At 36.0% G+C, this 25,415-nt stretch overlaps 1 protein-coding gene across 2 annotated transcripts in view; it reads left to right on the top strand.

Annotated features, from left to right (window-relative positions):
• Positions 1-19,727, top strand: part of LOC126970650 (TWiK family of potassium channels protein 9) — a 49,883-nt gene extending 30,156 nt beyond the window's left edge. For both annotated transcript variants that reach the window (XM_050816730.1, XM_050816731.1), the window contains one exon: positions 18,975-19,727. In XM_050816730.1, coding sequence (XP_050672687.1) covers positions 18,975-19,139 — 165 coding nt within the window. In that variant the 3' untranslated portion in view covers positions 19,140-19,727. The remainder of the gene's footprint in view (positions 1-18,974) is intronic.
• Positions 19,728-25,415: the final 5,688 nt, after the last annotated feature.

Raw genomic sequence — 25,415 nt, 5'->3', positions numbered from 1 at the left:
AAGTGTTGTATAAATTATATTATACAAGGTTTTACCCACGACTTCGTCCGCGTGGAATAGTTACTTTGGGCAGCGTTTTTTTCTTTTAGGATACTTTTCAAATAGAGCACAATTTATTGAAGTAGGTGTTACTTTGCGGAAATTCATAATTATCGAAATGTTTTAAGTTTTCTTTAGTGTTAATTCCGCCAATACTTGTCCTTACACAATTCAAAACGTGTTTCGCCTCTCGAGTCTCGGGCCAGAGTTTGGCGAGTCAATATGTCCTGGGGATGCCTCGTGTAGAGGAATTAATACTAAAGAAAACTCAAAATATTTGGATAAATAATATACATACAAACTGCTCTTTCCGCTGCAGGCGCTCTTCTATGATACAGTGCATATCCCTTGTCATTGTGGACAGTCTCTTTAATAGTATTTCCCTGTGAACTTTAATCTCCTATTTCATCCCCATGTAGGTCAAAATTTCAAAAATTCTCGAACAAATGTTTTTAAATTATTTCTTACCAAGTGCCTAATCCACAGTTTCATGGTTCTATCTTCGATAATGATGAATTTCCATACAAACTACCATCCCCTATTTCAATTCCTTCATTTATTTTTTTGCAATTCACATTTATAATATTAGTAGGGATACTTTTCAAATTCAAATCCAGATCACATTTTAGCAATAAAAATTGAACAACAATTGTTGAGCTGAGAAAGGTTACAGATAAAAAAAAAATAATACATATTTTTTGCCTGAAGGTGCAGGGTATTTTATAGAGTTATATATATGATATAGATTCTACAGAAGTCCTTCAGAAGGATAAGCTTTCTTATTTTCGGTATCCTTGACCTTTATTACCTTTTCAGTACATTCTTATCTTACTCTTACCGACTTACTTTGCGAAATCGACTACCACGAAAAAGTATTTTCATAATCGGCCTAATTTATAGCCTATACTCATTAATGTGACTTTCGATTGGTGCCAGAATTTTCAAAATCAATTCAGTAGATTCCATACAACCTCAAAACATTTACCTATTTGTAATTAAAAATATTTAAAACTTGTAAAAACATTCATTCATCAAATTATATTAAATATACTACAACATTAGGGGCATATTTAAAGAACTATAAAATATCAATTCGATATATATATTTGTTCGGTAGAAGTCATTAAATTTTATCAAATTAAATTGATACCGATACTCAAAAGAGTTCAAAGCGTACTTAAATTTATCAATGTTGGAAGTAGACAGGCGTCCGATTTTGTAAACAAGACTTGATGACAGGTCGACATATGTTTCCATTGATCTTTTTTAAGCATCGAATTAATATATAAACTTCGGAACACTCAATGGTTGGCGATTTATACTTTCAAAGGAAAACATGAGTATTATCGAAAATTGGATACAAGAAATTTATCAATTTAACAGAATAAAGTACTTAAAGCAATAATTTAAAAATAATGTAATATTTTGTGTATTTTTTATTTTATTGGAGTCTGCTGGCAGGTTAGGTTTTCAATATAACATTATACACAACAAGTTTGCATATATAATTTATGTGTTACTTGAATTTATTTGAGATACATTTGCCTTTATTGTGATTTTATATTGTTTTAGTGATTGAGTTACAAACATAGAGACATACGCATGTATGGTACTAATATCTTATTACAATAAATCCAGTGTCCTGATGTTTGTTTTCAGTAAACTCCTAAACTAATGAACGGATTTTAATGGGGATTACTTCAACTATAATGAAATTGTTTCACATAAGAACTGTTAAACTGTGCGACAATAAATTCTCTCAGAGAAAATATGTCCATACAAAATAAATATTGGAAATAAAAATAATTATGGGTCCCCAATCGAAATAAAAATTCCTATCTCTCAAGTTGGACTAAACCGAAGTCCATAAAGTAATCCCCATTAAAATCCGTTCATTTGTTAAAGGAGTTCACTGGAAACAAGGGAAGAAAATTTCTTACGGAGAGTCACGGCGCGAGATTCAATTGGCATTATATTAACCAATGCCAATGCGTCTCTTGTCTATAGGTATCTCTTTATTACTGCAGGAACTATCTGCCCTATAGTTTGCCATAACAAAGAGAATACACAATTGCGGCGCAACCAGATGTATTGTTATATTACGAACGGAGGTTCTCATCGACCATCAACGTTCGTTATTATCTGGCCATTTTTTTTAATATCTATAGATCTCTATTCTGCACAACACCAATGTAAGTACTCAAAGGCATAAACGTGTCACGAGAAAACCTTTAACATAAATTAAACGTCTCTATCGAATCTAACTGAAACATTATTCTAGATTAATTCAAATATTTAAAAAAAACTATACATTAATTCTTTATTTAACGGCACGTTTTGATGTTTCAACTTTTTTGTCTGTCATTTTATCCGTAGGCACTATAAACTACCTACTCTATGTGCCACCCATGGGTGGGACAGACGCCTTAAAGTGACGTTTTCAAAAGACTGTAGTGCTATCTGTTAGTTGGCCCGAAAATGAAAGCTTTGTCAGCTGTCACTCGCTTTGAAACCTTTCAACTTTTCTTTATTTGTGTCACTGCCCACTGGTCATAAAATGGCGGCTACTTCTAGCGTTTGCGCATGTATGTAGCCCTCGTGTTACATTTTGCATATTTACACTACTAAATCTATCCTTTATGTTCATGTTGTGGCAAAATTAAATAACTAACTCTATATTCTTATATATATATATATCTCAATTTCAACATGGTAAAAATTTCAATACCTACATTAAAAAGTAGAGTTAGTTATTTAATTGAGTCACAACATTAAAAAATAATTTTACAATTTCGAGCATATATATAGTTATTTTCGGGGCCAATCGCCAGATGGCGCTAGTTTTCAAATAGACAGGTCTCAAAGCATAGAGAGGGCTCTCTTTTCCCTATATATTATTATACTCTTTGGTGCCACCTCTATATTTCCTACTCTGTGTACACTGATTCCCTATAATTCAAGGTAGTGTACACCGTACACTACGCATACGATAAAATCGAGGTCGATGAGTGTTTCAATGTCGCAATAGGCTATAGCCACCCTTTTAGATTTAGTACCAATAAAATTCTTCAAATAGCTCCATGATATTTGAATAAGCATTGATAGCGCGTTTTTGTATCGAGTTTGTTTTGTTTATCGTGATTTGCTAGTGGATTATCTATAAAAAGTATGTTTGTATTTATATAACATTTAAATATGTTATCGTTCACTTTAACACCGTTCAACTGATCACCTTGAAAATTGACATGTGTTATGTATTTTTCGTGCAGAATTCGTTTTTAACCGACTTCAAAAAAGGAGGAGGTTCTTAATTTCAAAAATAATAATGATCGTAACATGAATTACATTGTATAAAAATACGCAATTATTTTTATACTCTCAGTACATATGATATCTATTGTTTTGGGATAGTGTTTTAGAAATCGGTTGTTTCTTTGTTATTTTTTTTTATCACAGAGTAGATACTCTGTTGCAGCTCCTATATTACCAACCTATATCCTATGGCACCGACTTCAAAGCTATCAATATGTAGCACATACAATTAATAGTAGTTTTATTTATATTAAAGGTAAAGGTTTGCTTAAGAGGTGTATTAAATTAAATTTTTAGTTATTTGATACTTTTCAGTTTTTGAAGTCGGTTTTTCCTTTTTAGTGTCAGGTAATAATAATAATTTATAATCAACCTGAATGAAAACTCCGAAAGAAGCCGTACATAAAAAAACAATAATTATTTCATCCAGGTAGACAAAAATTTTCATAAAATGAAAACTACTGGTCCAAACTATGTAAAATTTTTATGGGACCAAATGGCATCTATTAATTAATCTATTAATTACGTAAATTGGTTCATAAATCTCAGAGTGATCGGTGTACATACATAAAAAAAAATACCGATCGAATCGAGAACCTCCTCCATTTTTAAGTCGGTTAAAATATCACTTATAGAATGTCAAAAACTACCACCCATTGCAAAAAGTATGCCTCGGACCTGAGAAGAACGGGCACAACAAACTCAGCGGGCTCCTTTTTTTATATAAAAATATGGTTATAATGTAATATCGTACAATAAAATTTATTATTTAATGGCCTGAGGGCGGTCGTTCAATTCCCAATCAGTGGTATCATTAAGAAAGTCACTTATGTTATAGTAACATTTACCACACAAACGCTTTTTAACAATTCTTTTATATATCGTAATACAATTGTTTTGAACATTATCTGGGTTCTTGTTGTAAAAGCATTTACAACGCCCCACAAAAGACTAACTCGACTTAGCCGATTAATATTCTATTCAAATAACAATAATTTAACTAAGACAAAAAGTGTTACGTAACATGTGCGTATATGTTACGGGCAACGTGATTAACTAGGCATTATTAATAAGGACCGGCCATTATTAATAATGCCCAAGAACGATGATTAATTTATCACTTTGACTGGCCATTAATCATGCTGTTTTAATCAAACTGTCCAATTGAGTCGGGCATTATGAATACAGACCTGCCATTATTAATAGTGCCCGGACTTATCAAATTGCCCGTAACACATATATCTTCAATGTCAGTGTACATAATTCGATATTTTTATATGTTTCCGATCCGGTATTATAAACGGTGTGTTGTTAGAGTGCGTCATACTGACGACCTTCACAGAAGTTAAAATTGCTAGATTCCCCGTTACCTACTGTTAGTTATAATTTAAAGAAGAGATGACGTACTCGAGCTCCCCGTTGGTTCAAGTTGGAGACAAATTGTCATGGACAGTGTTAAATAATAATAAACAAAAGATCTTACACTAATACATACATAAGTGTTAAATTTTAAGTTGGTATAGGAGCTGGTGTCTGAAAGCGATTGACCCTCTATTACAGATCAATAGGACCACATTCATAAACTGAAATGTGAAGAACATTTCAGATTAGGAGAATGTTACACAATATAGTCTCAACACATGGTCATATTTGTTACGGCTGGACCATTCGATGGACCGGTGGTATCGTCGCATCAGTTGGTCTTGGACGGAAATAATAATATTTTTTTGCGATCAACAACGACATAATGGTTGGGCCGTGCCAAATCCGATGATATGTTTAGGCAAGTGAAATAAATAAAGAAAAGCATTAGATAATAACAATACATTATTTATTTACAATGTATGTGTATGACGACTTGTATAGCCGAGTGGTTAGCGATCCTACCTACTAAGCTAGAGATCCCGGGTTCGAATCCCGGTAGGTGCAAGCATTTATATGATGAATATGGATGTTTGTTTCCGAGTCATTGATGTTGTATGTTTATATGTATTTATATATGTTTAAGTAAGTATATTGTATTAAATATATCGTTGTCTTGCAGCCCAGAACACAGGCTATATATATGCTTAATTTGGGGTAAGATAATTTGTGTAAAATGTGTGTCAGTATTATAATTATTATCATGATATTTGTGTGTGGCAAGATGCGCACTGAACTCAGATTATTTTCCGTAGTCCACTGTCCAATTAATTATAATGCTACGTGCAGTCAGGAGTTCAGGTTAAAAGGCATATTTATTAATTCAAATAAAATGTATATGTATATATGAAGTAGAGGCTAATGCACTAAAAGAAAGAAAACAACTTTAGCTTGTTTTTCTTGTGGATGCAGTACTACCCGGATGAATTTTGTTGAAAACATTTTGACTGTTGCTTCTCAATACATTTTTGATAATGTTTTGTATGTTCATAAGCACATTGAGGAATTTTCTAGAAACTGTGACATTTATAATGTTAACACGAGGAACAAACATAAACTTGTTATGCCTACTACTCGGTTGGGTCGAGTTAGTAAGTCTTTTGTTGGGCGATGTATATGCTTCTACAATATGATCCCAGAAAATATCCAAAACAAATGTGTTACGAAATTTAAAAGAATTGTTAAAAAACGTTTCTGTGGGAAAGGTTATTATAGCATAAACGATTTTCTTAATGACACCGCGGACTGGGAATAAAGCGAACACCCTCAGGCTCTTTAATTATAAATGTTTATTGTACGATATTACATTGTAATCCATATTTTATATAAAAAAAAAGCCCGCTGAGTTTCTTGCGCCCATTCTTCTCAGGTCTGAGGCAGTCTCTTTTGAATGGGTGGTAGATTTTGACGTTCAATAAGTGATTTTAAATCCTATTTAGAATAAAAATATTTGAATTTGATGTAATAAAAAACGAATTTCAGAACATTTTTTTTGTTGTTATGGAACAGAGGAAGAAAAACAAGGGACACGGACTTCAAGCTGCTCTGTTGGCTTAATCCTGCTAATTGCTTGATGTCGGAACCTATTTTAACGAGATTTTCAGCAATTTTGAAAATAAATTACGCATCATGCAAAAATAAGAGCATCACCACAATAACGAATTCGCGAAGTTAATGTTTAACGTTTTATTTGAGTCAGTTCGTAAATGAATACAAATATTCAGCTTTACAAATAATCTTGGTATAAAGATATACCTGAGATTAAAGCAATAATATATCAAATGTTTACAAGCTTAAGATTGGCTTTATTCGGACGTATAACATTTCCCGCGTTTATTTGTAAGTCTGCTTGACATTCGGAAAACTTCAGAATTATCATTGTATTGAAAGTGCTGTCAGCGATATAGTCAACATTTTGCATATTCTTGGTTTATTCTCAAGTATAACTCTACAGGAAGTTTATTTGTAAGGTTCGATTGTGTTCTGGCGCGCACTATATTTCGTTCGTAATGACATTTTTGGACAAGCAATGTTGGCAAAATCAGTCGTCGTCTTTCTCTTGAGGTATCTCATATTTACGTTATTTGCTTATAATCAAGACCACTTTTTTCAGGCCGACCATGTGGTTAGCAAATAGCCAACACCCTGTCTTCCTGTCCAAAGATCCAGACTACAAGGATTGTAAAGTACAATATTACGCTCAATACATTTTCTGCATTTAGCAATACGTGTTATTGAATAGATACGTTTTAGTGTCAGTGATACACATATGATACACAATGTTATGAATAACGAATATAAGGGTATTTAACCTAGGTCGCACATCACAAGAGAACTCTAGTCCAATGCTAAACCACTGCTAGCTATAGCTCTTCTTAGTCGGACACTCTTGTCAGAGTGGTCGTGGTTGCACTAACGAGGTACACGGTGGGGTGTTCGGTGGGTCGATATCGTTTCTGAGGGTAGATTTCCTGGCGATGTGCTTCAATTTCTGACGGTTAGAGGCGTTGCGCGTACAACTGGACCATGGTGGACTCAGTAGCCTTTGTGATGGCGTCTATCCAGCGGGTTGGCGATCGACCGCGTGCTCTCTTGCCTTCCACCTGGCCCAGAACTACCAGTCTCTCTATCGAGTTCTCATTTCTAGAGACGTGACCAAAGAACTTCAGTATTCTTAGTTGCAAAATTGACGATAATAATGCTACAGCATGGTTGGTCATTAGTAAAGGAAAGATAAAAAACCTCGAAGGAGTATCTGTGCTTTTTTTATGTTGACTAAAACTGTACCATTGCATTATAAAGTCCTGCCGGATATAATACTTATTATCGGTCTGTTAGTTGGGTACATTATTATCACAATTTGTGCAACTAAAATCTATACCGGTTAAGCGAAATAGAGAATTAAAATAATTTTGTTTATCTGACGTAGAGATATTATACTCTATAGTCTATGGTATGATAAAAAACGTATATAAACGAATATACACATAGCTAATATATATATATATATAAAAATGAATTGCTGTTCGTTAGTCTCGCTAAAATTCGAGAACGGCTGGATCGATTTGGCTAATTTTGGTCTTGAATTATTTGTGGAAGTCCAGGGAAGGTTTAAAAGGTGAATAAATATGAAAGTGTTCGGAATTAAATAAAAACAATAATTTTGTGTCCCCCGTCGTCCGATATTTGTTTTGTATGGACATATTTTCTATGAGAGAATTTATTGACGCACGGTTTGACAGTTCTGCTGTGAAACAATTTCATAACAACAACAGGGAGCATATTTTACGAAATAATTCTTGATGTTATAAATCTAATATATCATATATTATTGACAAATTAATTAAATACATTATTTTATTCGTTATATACAGAACAACGTCTGTCGGGTCAACTAGTATATAATATAATATAATGCTTGTATGTTTATTGTGGCATAGCATATGGCACAACTCTCAATCTAGTAGAATAATTAGCAATAAGCCTTTATAAGATTTCCAAACTGTACAAAACAAACATTGCGTGTGGATTATATTTGAGTTAGACTCGTAATCCAGAAACTTCCTCTGCCTTCGAGTGTTGGCTCACTAACGCTGATTATATTACTTATCCCTTAATTAAAGTTAACACTAGCTTATCCAACTTTACACTATAGATATAACAACCTTATTTAGGATTTGATAAACGGTCTCCATTTTGTCTTTTTATTTACATTCTTAAAGGTTATGTCGGTTTGAAGGTCATACTAATGTTGCTATGTCAGAGAATTTAATCTAATTTGCAATTATAATTTCGAAAACGTTTTAAGGTTTTTTGTTTTTTGGAATAATTCCAACGGTGAACTTAATAATTCGTTGTCATTTTGGGTCCCTGTATAATAAATGGCTTATGGAAGCTTACTTATTTGACCATGAAATAATAAATCTGTTCATTTATCAAATACTTCATTGTATTTCTTTATAATATTACTCTCAAGAAGATACTAATTGATATAATTTTCGCTTTTTTCTACTTGTTGAACACGTATATACGATATAGAAGAATTAAAAAAAAAAACTTTATTATTTTTGTTTATTTTATTACGTTGTATTGTGAGATAATTTATACGTTTAGATAGAGTCTCTTGCTGTTAGACAACCGATAAAGACAGGCCAGGTTTCATACTTTAGTGCATGACAAGCTCCGTCTTACACTTGCGATTTGTATAACACTGTTAGTGTGCGTGTAATTCTCAATATAGAGGTTAACTCTAAAATCAATTTTTTTTGACGTCTTCACAGCTGTCATAGTCAATCCAGACATATGAATGATCTAAGATTTAAAAATAATAAGCGACGGAAGACAAACTAGTGCGAAAACTGTCGGAACTGTCAGTTACTTCTTTAATTGGAACAGCTGTATGGGGAATCCGATACCGTTAAAAACATCTCAGTCGAAGGGCTGCACATTAGAATTGTGAACTTCATAGCTTCACAAACTATTATACATTGTTTTTTTTTTTAAATATTTTAATGTGAATAAATTTTTAAATAGAAATTACTAAATCAACTGAGTAATATAGTCATATTTTATTTATTCATGGCGCCCTTACACGAATAATAACGCTGTCTGTATAAAAACTAATAAATATATGTACGAACAAAAACTTTATAAATTTTAATATTAATTATCAACATTGCTTTCATCAATTTTCGTTCTAAATAACAAAAATTCGCACATTATTATTATCAAAGTCTATAAGTTAATAGTATAAATTTATGAATACTTACATAGGAAAGGTACAATACTTATTCGATAGTGTGATACTGACGTGACGATAAATAAGTGTTATAAATATATAATAATGTAATAATATATATTTTTTTTCATTTTGTCCGCTCTATGGTTTTCCCAAAAAGTGCCAAAAGTGCCTGAAAACGTTTTCACTGCTTTTTCAGTTTAATATTAAAAAAAATATTATTAAAAAAATTAATTTCAATATTTATTATTCAAAAATTATATTTGGTCTTCCGCTGGCTTAGCCTTGCCAATCATTCCGCCATAACAAAACTAAAATCAAATTTAATGTTTGGTACTTGGATGATGGCACTTTGGGTGGTGAAGTGGACTCTGTTTCAGATGATTTGAAAGTTGTAATAGAAAAATTCAGCTCAATCAGCCTTAATAAATCGTAAAATTTTTCGAAATGCGAACTGTTTATCGGCGGAAATTTCCAAATTTCAGACCGGGTTGATATTACCAATAAATTTAATGTTCTGGCCCCCAATATTAAAGTTTTGGATAAGAATTCACTTCACCTTCTTGGAGCTCCATTATTTCCAGTTTTAATTCCAACGATCTTAGATGATCACATTAAAAAATTTAATAACGTTTCGGACAGGTTATTCAAAATTGATTCTCATATGGCCTTAACTATTATTCGGTCTTGTTTATTTGTTCCAAAATTAACGTACCTCTTAAGGTGTAGCCTGTTATGGATTTTTCCAAATTTTCTTGATGTGATTGATATTTTATTTAAAAATATTTTAGAAACCGTTTTGAATTGTGCGTTTACAGATCGTGCATGGTCTCAAGCCTCTTACCGCTACGGTTTGGTGGTTTGGGTACTCGCAAAGTATCGGGCGTTGCCTTACCATTTCCATCTTCAGTTCATAGTGCGCAGCCTTTGGTTACTAGAATTGTAAATCATGTACCAGGCAACTCAGAGATTGTGTATTTGAACGAAACTAACAATGCTTGGCTAAATATTATAAAATTTTCAAAATTTTCCAGACGATTTAAATTGTCAAAAAACATGGGACGCACTTCTTTGTAAGACAGTCTTTGATGATGGTGTCTTTCATGTGTGCTCGTCTTTTATCCGTGACACAAAATGAGTCGGGCTGTTGGTTATAAGCCTTGCCTTCTGTGCCGATTGGAACGATACTTGACCATATGACCTTGCCAATATGCGTATCACTACGGCTAGGTATAAAACTGAATGAACCACATCGATGTAGACGTGGCGTTCAGGTAGATGCTCTTGGGCGTCACGGGTTATCCTGCCTAAAATCGGCAGGCCGTCGTCACGCCAGCATTAATGAAGTCATCCGCAGGGCATTTGCCGCTCTTAATATACCAGCTGTTTTAGAGCCAAATGGTATTACCCGCCGCGATGGCAAGGTTCCTGATGGAATGATGCTGGTGGCTTGGGCACGAGGAAAGGCGCTGGAGTGGCACGTGACTAGCGTCGCACTCTGGCTCCTTCTCATGTCCAAGTTATGTCAGTTGGTCCGTGTTCTGCTCCTTCGACTGCCGAAGCAAGCGTCGCAAATATGTTGGTCTCAGTGAGTCATGCAACTTTGTACCGTGGGGCCTAGAGGCGCGGAGAATGTTCAGAATACTGTCTTCACACCTCAATAAATCTACTGGCAACCCAAGCGCTGGCAGTTATTTCGGTCAACGGATCAGCCTAGCTATCCAGCGCGGAAATGCTGCCAGTATTCTTGGTACGCTTCCACGTAATGTTAGTTTTAATTTTATGTAGTCATAGTATTGTAAACAGTTATAAGATTTGTTTTTTTTTTATGGAATAGGAGGACAAACGAGCGTACGGGTCACCTGGTGTTAAGTGATCACCGCCGCCCACACTCTCCTGCAACACCAGAGGAATCACAAGAGCGTTGCCGGCCTTTAAGGAAGGTGTACGCGCTTTTCTTGAAGGTACCCATGTCGTATCGTCCCGGAAACACCGCACAAGGAAGCTCATTCCACAGCTTTGTGGTACGAGGAAGAAAGCTCCTTGAAAACCGCACTGTGGAGGACCGCCACACATCCAGATGGTGGGGATGATATCGTAACTTGTGGCGTGTCGTGCGAAGGTGAAATTCGGTGGCAGGAATCAGGTTGAACAGCTCTTCGGAACACTCCCCGTGATAAATGCGGTAGAAGACACACAATGAAGCGACGTCTCTATGCAACGCCAAGTAATCCAGCCGTTCACAGAGTACTGGGTCCCCGACAATTCGAGCTGCTCTGCGTTGCACGCGGTCAAATGGATCGAGCTGATACTGGGGTGCGCCAGACCAGAGATGACAGCAATACTCCATGTGCTGCCACCTGCCAGCCAGACCAGAGATGACACCTGCGCTTTGTAGAGCGCTAGAATGTGGGCCGGCTTGAAGTATTGCCGTGCTCTATTTATGACGCCCAGTTTCTTTGAAGCCAGTTTGGCTTTGCCCTCCAGATGGCCACGGAATTGGCAATTGCTCGAGATTTCAAGACCCAGTATTCCGATACTAGGCGAGGCTTTAAGGGAAGTGTTCTCGAAGATGATACTAAGTCTATCAGTTCCTTTAAACCAAATAATGTGAATAGCAAAATTGTAATGTTTAGTGATAACTTAGGTAAAGGTATGGGCCGGCTTATTTCAAGCGAGATGGGACAGGCAGTAACAAATTATTGTTTACCAGGACTAACCTTTTCACAGATTGTGCAAAGGCTATCTAAATTTAACTTCACCCCTGACACTACCTTAATGTTATTAATTGGAAACAGAGGAAATACAAACAGAACACAGCTAATCAAACAGTTTGAGTGTTTAGATTCTCTAAACATAAAGAATGTTGTTTTGTTTACTTTCCCCTACGGTCACAGATTGTCACAATCTGAAAATGATATCAGATATAAATTGAATTTATCACTTGACATGTTGATATGCAATAATAGAAATAAATTCCATTTGATTGATATAAATAATTATATTAAATCTAATTTCTCTATGAGAAATATTATTCCAATATATTTAAAACAACGATTAGCTATATCGCTATCATTTTATTTTATACAATCAGCCAAAAACTTGGTGTATCACACTGCTTCTATTGAGCAGTCTAAATTTGACATTGATAATAAAAATAAAACTTTGGAAATTATTCCAAACAATTTAAATTAATTTATAAGACAAAAGGGAATACCTCTTGCAATGAACCATGTTATAGTATAGTATCAAACAAATCAAAATTTATTTGTTGTAATAATGTTGTTAATCTGGTACACCAAAATATTCAGGGTATGTTAAATAAGGAACTTGAAATTGAAATATACATGAATTGCAATAACATACATATACTTTGTATTACTGAACACTGGCTTAAATCACATCACATCATGTTTAACTTCACTAATCACCGAGTTGGTAGTTCATTTAGCCGAGTTAATTCAATACATGGTGGCTCATTAATATTAATTAATAAAAATATTAAATTCAAGGAACGAAAGGACATTGTGAGCCTCTCTGTGGAACTAGTGGCCGAGATAGCTTGTATACAATTAGATCAGTTCATTATTATAAGTGTGTATAGACCTCCATCAGCACCATATGAGGATTTTGAAAATGTGATGGATGCAGTCTTGTCTAGAGTTTGTAAGGGCAACAAAAGGATTCTGATTTGTGGAGATTTTAATATTAATCTATTAGAACATTCCTCCATGTGTACTAAGTTTAAAAGTCTGTTCATGTCATATAATCTCAGTAACTTGTTTATAGAGCCAACTAGAATAACACTGACCACAGCTACTTGTCTAGATAACATTTTTACAAATATAAAGCCTAACAGCAAAAGTATAATAAATCAACTAGAATCAGATCACTGTGGACAACTTATTAGTTTTGATTGGCCGACAAAGAAAACTATAACTAAAGACATCACTGTTGTACCAATTACACAGGGCCGTCTGAATTTATTTAAATCTTACCTATTTAATAAATTGCAAGTAATGCCTTTAGAGGAAAATAACCCCAATGTTCTATATAATAATTTTTTTAATTTATTTAATACTGAATTTAAAAAAATATTTACATCGAAGACCTTTACAATTAATACTAATACCAAATTTAGTGAATGGGCTACAACTGGAATTCATAAGAGTAGAATGAGGCTCTACAGCCTCTATGATGAAAAAACTTTCAACCATAATCCACTCTTTCTGGAATATGTAAAAAAATATTCAAAAACATTTAAACATGTTTGTCAAGCAGCAAAATCTTTATACTTAAGAAATAAAATAAGACATTCTAACGATAAAATCAAAACTACTTGGAAAATTATTAATAATGAAACTGGTAAAACAAAAGATCAAAACTCTGAGTTTAATCTAAATATTAATAATGTAATTGTAAAATCAAACTTAGATGTTGCTAGAGCTTTTGAAAATTTCTTTACCAATGTTCCCATATCTACCACTAAACATTTAAACTTATGTCCAACCAGGGCAATATCATTACTTTCTGCAAATGTTACTAAATGTTCAAATAATTTTCAATTTAAGTATGTTAATATCTCGGATATCATAAAGTCATTTAAAGAGATTAATGTTAAAAAGACAGCTGACCTCTGGGGTATATCTGTTAAAGTAATAGGCTTTCTGATTGATATAATAGCGCCTGATCTAGCCCTAATATTTAACAAATGTATAGACTGTGGCACATTTCCAGACCTCATGAAGCATAGCAAAATAATACCTTTATTCAAGTCGGGTATCATCAGATCCCTCTAATTATAGGCCTATCTCAATTTTGCCTACCCTGAGTAAAATATTTGAAAAACTAATACTGTGTCAACTACGCGCTCATTTTAACATAAATAAAATTATACATGATAAACAATTTGGATTCACTCGGGGACGTTCAACTGTTGACGCAGGTGTTGCATTAATGGAACATATTTTTAGTGCTTGGGAGGATTCACAAGATTCTTTAGGAATCTTTTGCGACCTTTCCAAAGCGTTTGATTGCGTCCAACATGAAATTCTAATCAGGAAATTGCAACACTATGGCATAAGAGGAAGTGCATTAAATTTATTAATCTCATATTTGAATAACAGGATACAGTATGTTGAAGTTAATAGTGTAAGGTCTTCAGGCTCCGTGTTAGGAATGGGTGTCCCGCAGGGTTCAATTCTCGGACCATTTCTGTTTTTAGTTTATATCAATGACCTACCCTATCTTATAAAGAACACACATGATATAGTATTGTTTGCGGATGATACATCACTATTATTTAAAGTTAATCGACATGCAACTACTATTGAACATGTAAATAATGCTATTTCTAAGGTAGAACAATGGTTCAAAGTCAACAATCTTCTTTTGAATGGTAAGAAAACGAAATGCTTAAAATTCATATTACCAAATGTAAAAAAGATTAACACACATATTAAATTAAATGGAGAAATGTTGGATCTTGTAAATAAGACAGTGTTATTGGGTATAACTCTAGATGAGAAGCTTCAGTGGGGTGACCATGTATCTGCCTTAGCAAACAGATTAAGCTCTGCAGCATATGCGGTTAAGAAGATAAGAGAACTGACTGACATAGATACGGCCAGAATAGTATATTTTAGTTACTTCCACAGCATTATGAGCTATGGTATCCTTTTATGGGGTAATGCTGCTGAGATCGATACGATATTTGTGCTGCAAAAGAGAGCCGTTAGAGCCATTTATAACATGGGATCTAGAATTTCGTTAAAGAATAAGTTTAAAGAAATAGGTATTATGACAGTGGCCTCACAATACATTTACGAGAATTTGATGTTTGTACAAAAGAATAAAAATAAGTTCACAAAACTAAGTGACTTACATAGTATTAATACTAGAAATAGGGGTAGACTTGTCATGCCTGCCACAAGACTCCATAAAGTCAGTAATTCCTTTAGGTGTCAGTGTGTTCGCTTCTATAATAAACTCCCCGAACATATAGCAAATATGTCTATAAATAAATTCAAAGCCTACACAAAAAGTAAATTAAGCAGCAAAGGCTATTACAATATCCAAGATTATTTAAATGATAAAGCAGCCTGGAATTGAATTGATCTACTTAAAGTGTGATTTTAATTGTTTGATGTTATTTATATTACTTATTTGATTTGTTTGATTTTAATTTTATCTGTTTGATATTATTTATTTATTATTATGAAATTTAGTGTATGACTGAACTTAAGCCATTGTAAATCAATGTTATGAGTTCAATAAACGTTGTGATTTTTTTTTTTTTTTGAAGAGCGGTGATACGGCAAATGGGGTTTTTTAGTGGTAAACGCGCAAACTTGAGTCTTCTGGGGTTAAATTGGACAAAGTTCAACTTACCCCATTCCGCGACCTTCTCGAGAGAGGACTCGATAGAAGACACAAGTTTCTGGCACTGGTCGACGTTTTCCCGAGAGAGACCTGCATGGCCCGTGTATACGGCATCACCAGTGCTGTCGTCTGCATAGCAATGCATGTTGGCGGTGTCCAACATATCATTGATATGCAGAAGAAACAGCGTGGGAGATAGCACACAGCCTTGGGGCACTCCAGCGTTCACGGGCTTGGGATTCGAGCAATAACCGTCGACAACGACCTGTATGCTGCGCCCAGTGAGGAAGCTGGAGGTCCACTTGCATAAGCTCTCGGGAAGCCCAAATGATGGAAGTTTTGCGAGGAGCGCCTTGTGCCATACACGATCAAAGGCCTTCGCTATATCCAGACCAACTGCCAGGCCTTCCCCCTTGCTGTAAATAGCCGCCGCCCATCTATGTGTTAGGTATACCAGAAGATCGCCAGTCGACCGACCATGGCGAAAGCCTTACTACCGGTCGTTGATCAACTGGTGACCCTCAAGGTATACCAAGAGCTGGCAGTTAATTATGCTCTCCATGATTTTGGAGAGTGGGGAGGTAATAGCAATAGGCCTGTAGTTTGCCGGATCCGAACTGTCTCCTTTTTTTGGGATCGGATGGACAAGGGCTGACTTCCATGAATCAGGGACTACGCCTTTTGAATAAGAGTGCCGGAATAAACGCGTTAGCACCGGCGTCAACTCAGGGGCACACGTTCTAAGCACGATTGAAGAAATGCCATCCGACCCGCTCGACTTTCTGACGTCCAACGAAAACAGAGCTCGCTTAACAGTTTTCTGTCGGAACTGTACTTCAGGCATGGAGCTCTGACACCGCGGGATGGTCGGCGGTGTTTTTCCGTTGTCGTCAAGAGTCGAGTTGGAGGCAAAAAGAGTGCACAGGAGATCGGCTTTCTCTTTTGCCGTATGGGCCAGGGTGTCATTCCTCATGTGCAACGGCGGCATGGACGGCTGGTTGAAGTTACCAAGAGCAGCTTTCGAAAACGACCAGAACTTGCGTGTTCCGGTCGGGTAACTGGAAAGCTGCTCGCCAATTTTGACGACGTGCTTCAATTTCGCACGGGCGATTTCCGCTTAAAAAATCTGGAGGCACGGTTAAATTTCCTCTTCAGAACTTTGCAGTTCGGATCCTTTGAGCCCAGCGCCGCAACCCAAGTTCGATACGCCTGTTTTTTGCAGTCAGATGCTGCTTTAACTGACGCATCGAACCAGGGCTGTGATCTGCCACCGATCAGTACTACAGAGCTTGGTATAAAAATATCCATGCCCTGCAGTATCACATCGGCTACTGCAACGGCGCAGGCACTAGGATCATCCGAAGGGAAACAAACCCTGCCCCAAGGGTAGGATGCAAAAAAGGAACGCATCCTATCCCAATCTGCTGACTTGTAGTGCCAAACGCGGCGGTTCGCTGGTGGTCTGCGACGTTGGCGTCGGATAGACACTACACTCCTGACCAGGCAATGGTCGGACGTTCCGAGAGGGGCGTCGACAGAGACCTGGTAACCATCTGGATTTGTAGTCAGCAGAAGATCTAATAAGGACGGCATGTGGCTATCCACATCCGGGAGCCGCGTCGGCGACTCAACCAATTGGGACAGACCATACGCCAATGCAAAATTATGCACAGATCGCCCTGCGTAGTCTGTGGTACGTGATCCAAGCCATTCGGCATTGTGCCCGTTGAAATCACCCAAGACTACGATTTCAGCGGAGGGGATCTGAGCAAGCACGTCATCAAATGCCGCTTGAACGCAGCCCATGAGGTGATCCGTTTCTGCGTTACGTTGGCCTCCGGTCCTCGACACTAACCCATGCGAAACATAGCGGCACTAGGCCGCTACTTCACGCCGGTATTCTGTGCGAGTGTGGTAAGTAACCCGGACGAGTCTGGCCCGATTGTGCTGACGTCATAAGACAGCAGCGTGACTCTCCCACTTTCAAAAAGCCCGTAGTCGCCTCTTACGACACCATTGGACCTGGGACTACCCTATTCTTTTTACGCCCCGGGGCAGCACAGGGCAAATTGCTTTGTTTGAACCAATCAATATAATACTACGAATTATCGTAATCAAGTATACTAAGTACAACAAAAAATTTCAATAAAGAGTAAAGTATAATATTAAGGCTGAGATCTATAGACCTTACTTAGACTTTACTTACAGTGAGTGTAGTGTGATGAACGCCAGCTTGACTTTTGCATTGAGCTGTCTTTGCTTAAGCTCAGTATAATTTCAGCTATTTTACGTAAGTAAAGAAGAAGTAAGTACAACATCAGGACACTATATTTATATATATAAAGATGTAACAGGATCAACTGTGATAAGCAGCTGATTTGCACTATAAAGGATCAAGATCGTATTTGATGACGTGACAAAATGTGTGAAGACGTGTTCATTTCTTGAACATGAGTGTCCAAAGTTATTGGAGCGTCCTATTGGAATACTTACGTGACCTCTCTTATTATGTCGCTCATATAATATTTTATGTTCTGATATATTTGTCTGTTCATACATATTGTATAACCATCGCGGAATTTGTAAAGTTTTCCTTAACATTTTCTTAGCATTTGCATCAACATTATCTGTTTTCGTGTCACCTTCTAAGGTTTAACAATTTACACAAATAAAATTTGAAAACAAAACTTTATGAACGATACGGGACTCGAACCCACGGCCTCTGGTGTTACGTGCCAGTGCTCTCCCAACTGAGCCAACCGTTCGAGTGACGTATCGTCATAAAGTCTTGTATGCTTTGTTCAACTCTTAGGTTGTGGCTTTATCTGCAGGATCTACTTTCCAATACAGTTTACATTTTAGTACTTACTTACTATTTTAGTTTCAACTATTAGCAAAGTTTAACAGTACATGTGGCACGTCAACGTCACATTATTCGAGTTTGGCTCGAGTACGCCCACTTGGGAGTAGTATTATTTGCCTCACTTTGCGACTACGCCTGCGGTATCTATTTGGAGCGCATTGGAGACCAATCCTTAATCTAAGTAATAGACCTATGATTAAATAATGTTTGTTATTACAGGTAACGATGCCTCGGTTCAGTGGAGGCCGTGATGCTTTGAACGAAAAACGTCAGCTGGAATGGGAGGCAGCTCTCGAAGCTGTCATCAAGAACATGACAAGTCCACTCCCAGCTCAACAGAAACCACCAATCGTTCAAATTGTTATATACGAGTCTTCCGTTTAGGCTGATTGCTTCGATATTTTTAAGCTGCGCTCGCAAATTCTATCCTTAAAATTTCCCTGCAATGCTGATTTAGAAACAAGTGCTAGTAGAATATGATTACGTAGTTACTGTAATATTTATACTTTGGTATCTTTATTACAGCATTCAGTGATTTAGTATTGCGTAGATCTTTTCTTCCCACGACCTACTTTTCCAGTTATAGAATTTTAGTGTTGAAATGGTCTATCGTCGTCTCTTGCCTGTAATATTTATACATCGAAATCTTTGATGCTTCCAAAGATCTAGTCTTGGAAAGACCTTTTCTTCCATTGTACCCGATTCTGTTATCCAGTACCGATCTCCGTGTTGTCAGAATATTTTACCAGAGTTAAAATAGTCTGCCGCACTCTCTAATATTTCATTTGACTCTTCTTGTCTCGCAGTGTGCTCCGCCAGCTTCGATTTATCGTATGTATTCTCTTTATAATCTTTAGATTCGATAAAATTCAATACGTATTGATATAATCATTTTGCCTCGTCGAGTTAGTTAAACAAATGCAATATAAATTGTTGTACTTTAAATTGTAATTAAATGAATATTTTTGTAAATAGTTTCTCTGTTATTATTAGTCCTTCATCGTCTATATTTAAAATTCAAATCGTACTACTAATCACATACGCTTACTAATCTATAAGCCGTCCGCATTATTATGCCGGAAGTTAACTCACAAGTCTCATCTCTGATGTACAACACCGTATCAATCACAGTATTAATCAGCTCGAACCATTTGAAACCTGTAACAGCTGGATAACTTAGCTTTGCCTAAATACGCTTATGTTTGAATAAATTCGGTAGCAATTATTACGGGGCGTGTTCCAAAGAGCTGCTCAAAGCGTTATAATTTAAGGCGACACTAAATGCCGGCGACCTTGAGCGATTTGAGTTCACGAATTCTAGGTTACAAAGCCAATATTTTCAAAATTCTTGCGTCGAAAATGTAACATTTTAACAGGTGCAAACAGTTTAATTGCTTACAATCCTCATTATTGATTACTAATCTGAATAAATGTACCAACACAAAAAAATTAAAAGCTATAAGAACAACTTTTATGAGAGTAGTATACTAAACAAATGCAGCGTGCGAAAAAACTTGTTTAACTACAAAGAAATCTGGTATTTCATAATAGCTCTGGAGTATTAACTTTAACCAACAGCAAGCATTAGCAACCTACAAGTAAGACTTAAGGGTATGTGTACAGGATAAAGTAGTGTTCATAGCTCCAAATGCTATATTTTCACCACAAAACTTGTCTAAAAACAACTTGTTTGTGTGTTTTCTGTTTACCCTTCGCTTTAAGATGACAGCCATCTAGATGTGTGGCGTTCACTTTTTGCTTGCACACGATTGTCTTTTTTTCAGGTACACATGTCATATCGTCCTTAAATACTGCGCAAGGAAGCTCATTCCACAGTTTTATTATTCGTGGCAAAGGTTTTCAAGGAATTTAAGCCACGTAACCCGACACGGACCACACATCGAAATGGTGAAGGCGATACTTTCTATGTTTGTGGAGTGTCGTGTGGTTACAATTGATTCATTAAGTACATCAAAGATTGGGAAGCCCAGTGTGTATTTGTCGTGACCAAATATTATTAATACATTTACTTGTCCTGAAATATGAAGTAGGCCATTTTCTTTAAAACATGATTACTAGTAAAACGCTTTCTTTCAAGGTCTTCAGGACTTTGCAGGAGATCATCAACCATCGATTGGGAACTGGTCTCTCTGGCACTCTTGCCCTCGTCATAACGAGGCAGATTAAACTTCACAATGTTTATACCGTTCTAGTTCACTTTGCGACACTATCGATTTTAAATGCGTGATATTTCGTCATTAATTTGAAGGCGACTATAGTACAGTTGTCCGTGATTTAATAACTTAATGCAGATTATGAGATTCCTTATCTTCTGAATGTCTACTGACTGGATTTCCTAATAAAGGCATATATTGAACATATTTATTAATGGTTTGAAACAGAAAATAATAAAAGTCTTTTTTATGACAGTAGAGGACGAGATCAGCACGACGTTTAGCTGATGGTAATTGATACGCCCTGCCGATGACAATGCAGTACCATTCAGGATTCTTGAGAAAACCAAAAAATTCTGAGCGGCACTACAATCGCGCTCGTCACCTTGAGACATACGATGTTAAGTTTCATTTTCCCAGTAATTTCACTAGCTACGGCGCCCTTCAGAGCGAAATACAATAATGCTTACACATTAAAGCTTCACGGCAGAAATAGACGCCATTGTGGTATCCATAATCTAGCCGGCATCCTGTGCAAAGGAGCCTCCCACTGATTAAGTTGTTTAGTTTTATTCAAAGCTACTTTGTACTGTTTGTAAAAAATTGGTTTTTTTAGAATTGATCGGATTCTACTTTTAGATCCTACATCACGACCGCTTTGGAGATAAATGACGCACCAAGAGAAAATAATTGATTGCTCCCGTACAATATCATGTCAAGTTGCTCTGATTTTGTTTTTAAATTTTAAAGCTTATCTAAATTAAGGATTGGTCTCCGCTGCGCTCCAACTAGATACCGAAGTACCTAAGGACTTTTTCCTTTTTATTACGGCAACTAATTAATGTTTGTGTGCGTGGCCTATTTACGCACAATGGCATATTTCCTATTTCACATTGAAATTAATAAAATACAAAATACTTACTGATGATATGTGATCCCAGTTATTTCCTATTTCTTCCTATTTCTTGTAGTACTATTTTTACAAACTTTTACTACGCAACCCGCTATTTTAGTCTCAATTATTAGCAAAGTTTAACAGAACATGTGTCACGTCAAGGTCATACATTGTTCGAGACTGGCTCGAGTACGGCCACATGGGCGTAGTATTATTTGACGCACTTTGCGACTACGCCAGCGGTATCAAGTTGGAGCGCAGCGGTGACCAATCCTAATCTAAGGCCACGTGAATATTCTTCTGTTATTTGCCATTTGATAAACGTCAATTTTATTCTTACTTGCAAAAATATTAAGAAAAAGATGAAGTCATGTACTTTGGTTGATAAAAGTAGCACGTTATCTACCACTTACGGCCGTTCCCAATATTCAGTCTATCTCTTAATTGAGATAAAAATCTTAACCATCGTTGACTTTTCTGTCCCAATAAACTTTTCAACGGTAACTCACCTTATCCGTACACGCTGTCTGCCAATGGGGCGACGTATAGCTTACCAGCGATAGAAGTTTGTATGGAAATTGCAATTCACGCATCCCACAGAACACACTTTTATAATATACATAAACAATATTCTTGACATTTTGTTTATAAAGTATCATTCATATATTTCTGAATAATATAATCACCATGATTTTGCTGTTCACTGGAAGAGAAAACATAAATATATTTCAGGAAGTTACGATCATAAGTGAGGAGTTACCCTACAATTATGTAGGAGTCAATTATTAAGCCATAAAAATACAATGTTAAAGGTTTGATAGAGTTTATAATGCATTGCCGCTCTCCTGTTTGTTAGTAGGTACCTAAATTTACTCAAAATAAATCGAATCTAATTCACTTTATTCATTTATGAATAAGAGATGAAACATAAGAATGTTTAAATAAAACACTTTTTAAAGGATAAAAACGAGTGTTACTTTGTTTTCACATTTCTAAGAGGATTGCAGATGAAATGAGTCAAGAAAGTATTTGGCTTCGAGATCTGGAAAGGTCTTGAAACGATTTACCAGTGGAGGCTCCTTTGCACAGGAAGCCGGCTAGAAATGGATAATAACGGCGCCTATTTCTGCCGTGAAGCAGTAATGTGTTAACATTATTGTGTTTCGGTCTGAATGGCGCCGTAGAAATTACTGGGCAAATGAGACTTAACATCTTATGTCTCAAGGTGACGAGCGCAATTGTAGTGCCGCTAGAATTTTTGGGATTTTCAAGAATCCTGAGCGTATCAATTACCATCAGCGGATCGTCCTGCTCGTCTTGTCCCTTATTTCCATAAAAAAAAGTCGGTTTACCTAAAACAATAATAAAAATGTAACTTTTACGCAAAAATCTAATTTAAAAACAGAGCTACAAATACACGCGTTTTAATCCTTTAAAAGTGTTTTATTTCAAAATGTAACACTCGTGTTAATCAAAGAAAATACCTATGAATATCATAAATTTTACCATTGGGGAAAATTATATATAACTGCGGAAACGGGTGAGCTTTAATGGGTAAGAATTATGAAGAAATGGCAAGAAACTCATTGCTACTTTTTAAATCAAATTTTATGGATGAAAAGGACAAACGAGCGTACGGGTCACCCGGTGATAATAATTATCAGCGTCGCCCGCATTATCTGGCAACCCAGAGGAATCAAAGGAGAAAGGTGTGCACGTTTCTTTGAAAAATAAAAAAATGTATTTAGGGGTTACATACCTACCCTTAAATTATCATTTAGAAAGATAAATAGATGTTGGCCGATTCTCAGACCTACCCGGTATGCACACAAAATTTCATACAAATCGGCTTAGCGGTTTCGGAGGATTTTGGTAACAAACACCGGGACGCGAGAACTATATACATTAGATATTCTAGTTCAATGAAATTAGTACCATTAAACTGATCAGGGTAAAAGACATAAAAAGGCATAAAAGGTATTTATTTTCTCAAAATTTATTCCTTTACAATTCTTTTTGTTATCATTGCTAATATACTAGATACTACTACATACTACTACCGATTTAGAAACAAATGGCGCTCCGAGAGAGATGAAGAGGCGCAAGAAAGAAAAAGAAAAAAGGTTGACAGGATAGTAAAATGTATGAATATATGTTAGGGAATAATAGAACGTGATTTTCACGTGATTTTCACCCATATAATACGTAAGTATCCCACCCTAATCTCTGCCCAGTGTCCACTTCAAGCCGATCGAGTTACTTAAATATTTTTACACGTAGAAGGGACCAATTTGTGATGATGAAATATTTTCAATATTGTGGCTTTGTATACTGGTGATCGAAATAAAATAATATCTGCAAACATAGGATATAGGAATAATTCTGGCCTTTTAATTATTATAAGTAAGAAATTTTGATGCTGTTATTAATCCAAAAAAGCGCGTACACCTTCAGCCTTAAGCCTTCAACGCTCCTGTGATTAATCTGGTGTTGCAAGATATTGTGGGCGGCGGTGATCACTTAACAACAGGTGACCCGTACGCTCGTTTGTCCTCCTATTCCATAAAAAAAAAATCCTAAACTAAATTGATTTATAGAATAATAAAAACTAAGAATAACGCTTGAAAGCGTTCAAAATGTTTTGTAATCTTTAAAAATAGGAGATGTAGATTAAGGATTGGTCTCCGCTGAACTTCAACTCGATACCGCACACCTAAGAACAATAGCTTTTTTATTACGGCAACTATTAGATGCTTGTGTACGTGGCATCTTGACACTCAATGTGATCTTTCAAATTTTGTGTGTGTTAAACTTTGAACTCCTCCGAAACGGCTTGACCGATTCTCATGAAATTTTGAGTGCATATTGGGTAGGTCTGAGAATCGGACAACATCTATTTTTCATCCCCCTAAATGTTAAGGGTGGTCCACACATTTTTTTTTAATTTATTAGACATTTTTTTTAAATTTGTTTGATTATGAGTCAGCATTAAAAATACATACAACTTCAAATTTTCACCCATCTACGATCAACAGTTACTTTTGTATCGCGATTTTAATATCGGCAATACGTTTGCTGGGTCAGCTAGTAAAATATAAAATACTTACTGATGATATGTGATCCCAGTGTCTTTCTTATTTCTTGTAGTATTATTTTTACAAAGTTTTACTACGAAATTTTAGTTTCAAAAATTAGCAAAGTTTAACAGAGCATGAGGCACGTCAACGTCACGCATTGTTCGAGACTGGCTCTAGTACGTCCACCTGAGCGTAGTATTAGTTGCTGCACTTTGCAACTACTCCTGCGGTATCTAGTTGGAGCACAGCGGAGACCAATCCTTAATCTAAGAAAATACCTATATTTTTGTTATAAAATCTGGCTGTTTCTGGTTTGATAGGTGTAAATGCGTCAGTGTTATAGGTCATTGAGAACTTGTGTCACAAAGTTTTAAAAAATATTCTAAATAAGGTATCTAGTTAGATATATCAATAAGCTATTAAAAAACTTCCCACGGCCTCCGGCGTTCCGTGCCGGTTCGAGTGACGTATCGTCATAAAATCTTTCTAGCTTTGTTCAACTCTTTTTGTTTTA

Source organism: Leptidea sinapis, chromosome 21 (genome assembly GCF_905404315.1).
Source record: "Leptidea sinapis chromosome 21, ilLepSina1.1, whole genome shotgun sequence".
In the NCBI taxonomy this organism is placed as follows: domain Eukaryota; kingdom Metazoa; phylum Arthropoda; class Insecta; order Lepidoptera; family Pieridae; genus Leptidea; species Leptidea sinapis.
The sequence above is the reverse complement of the archived record's forward strand: the minus strand, read 5'-3'. Positions and strand labels throughout refer to the sequence as shown.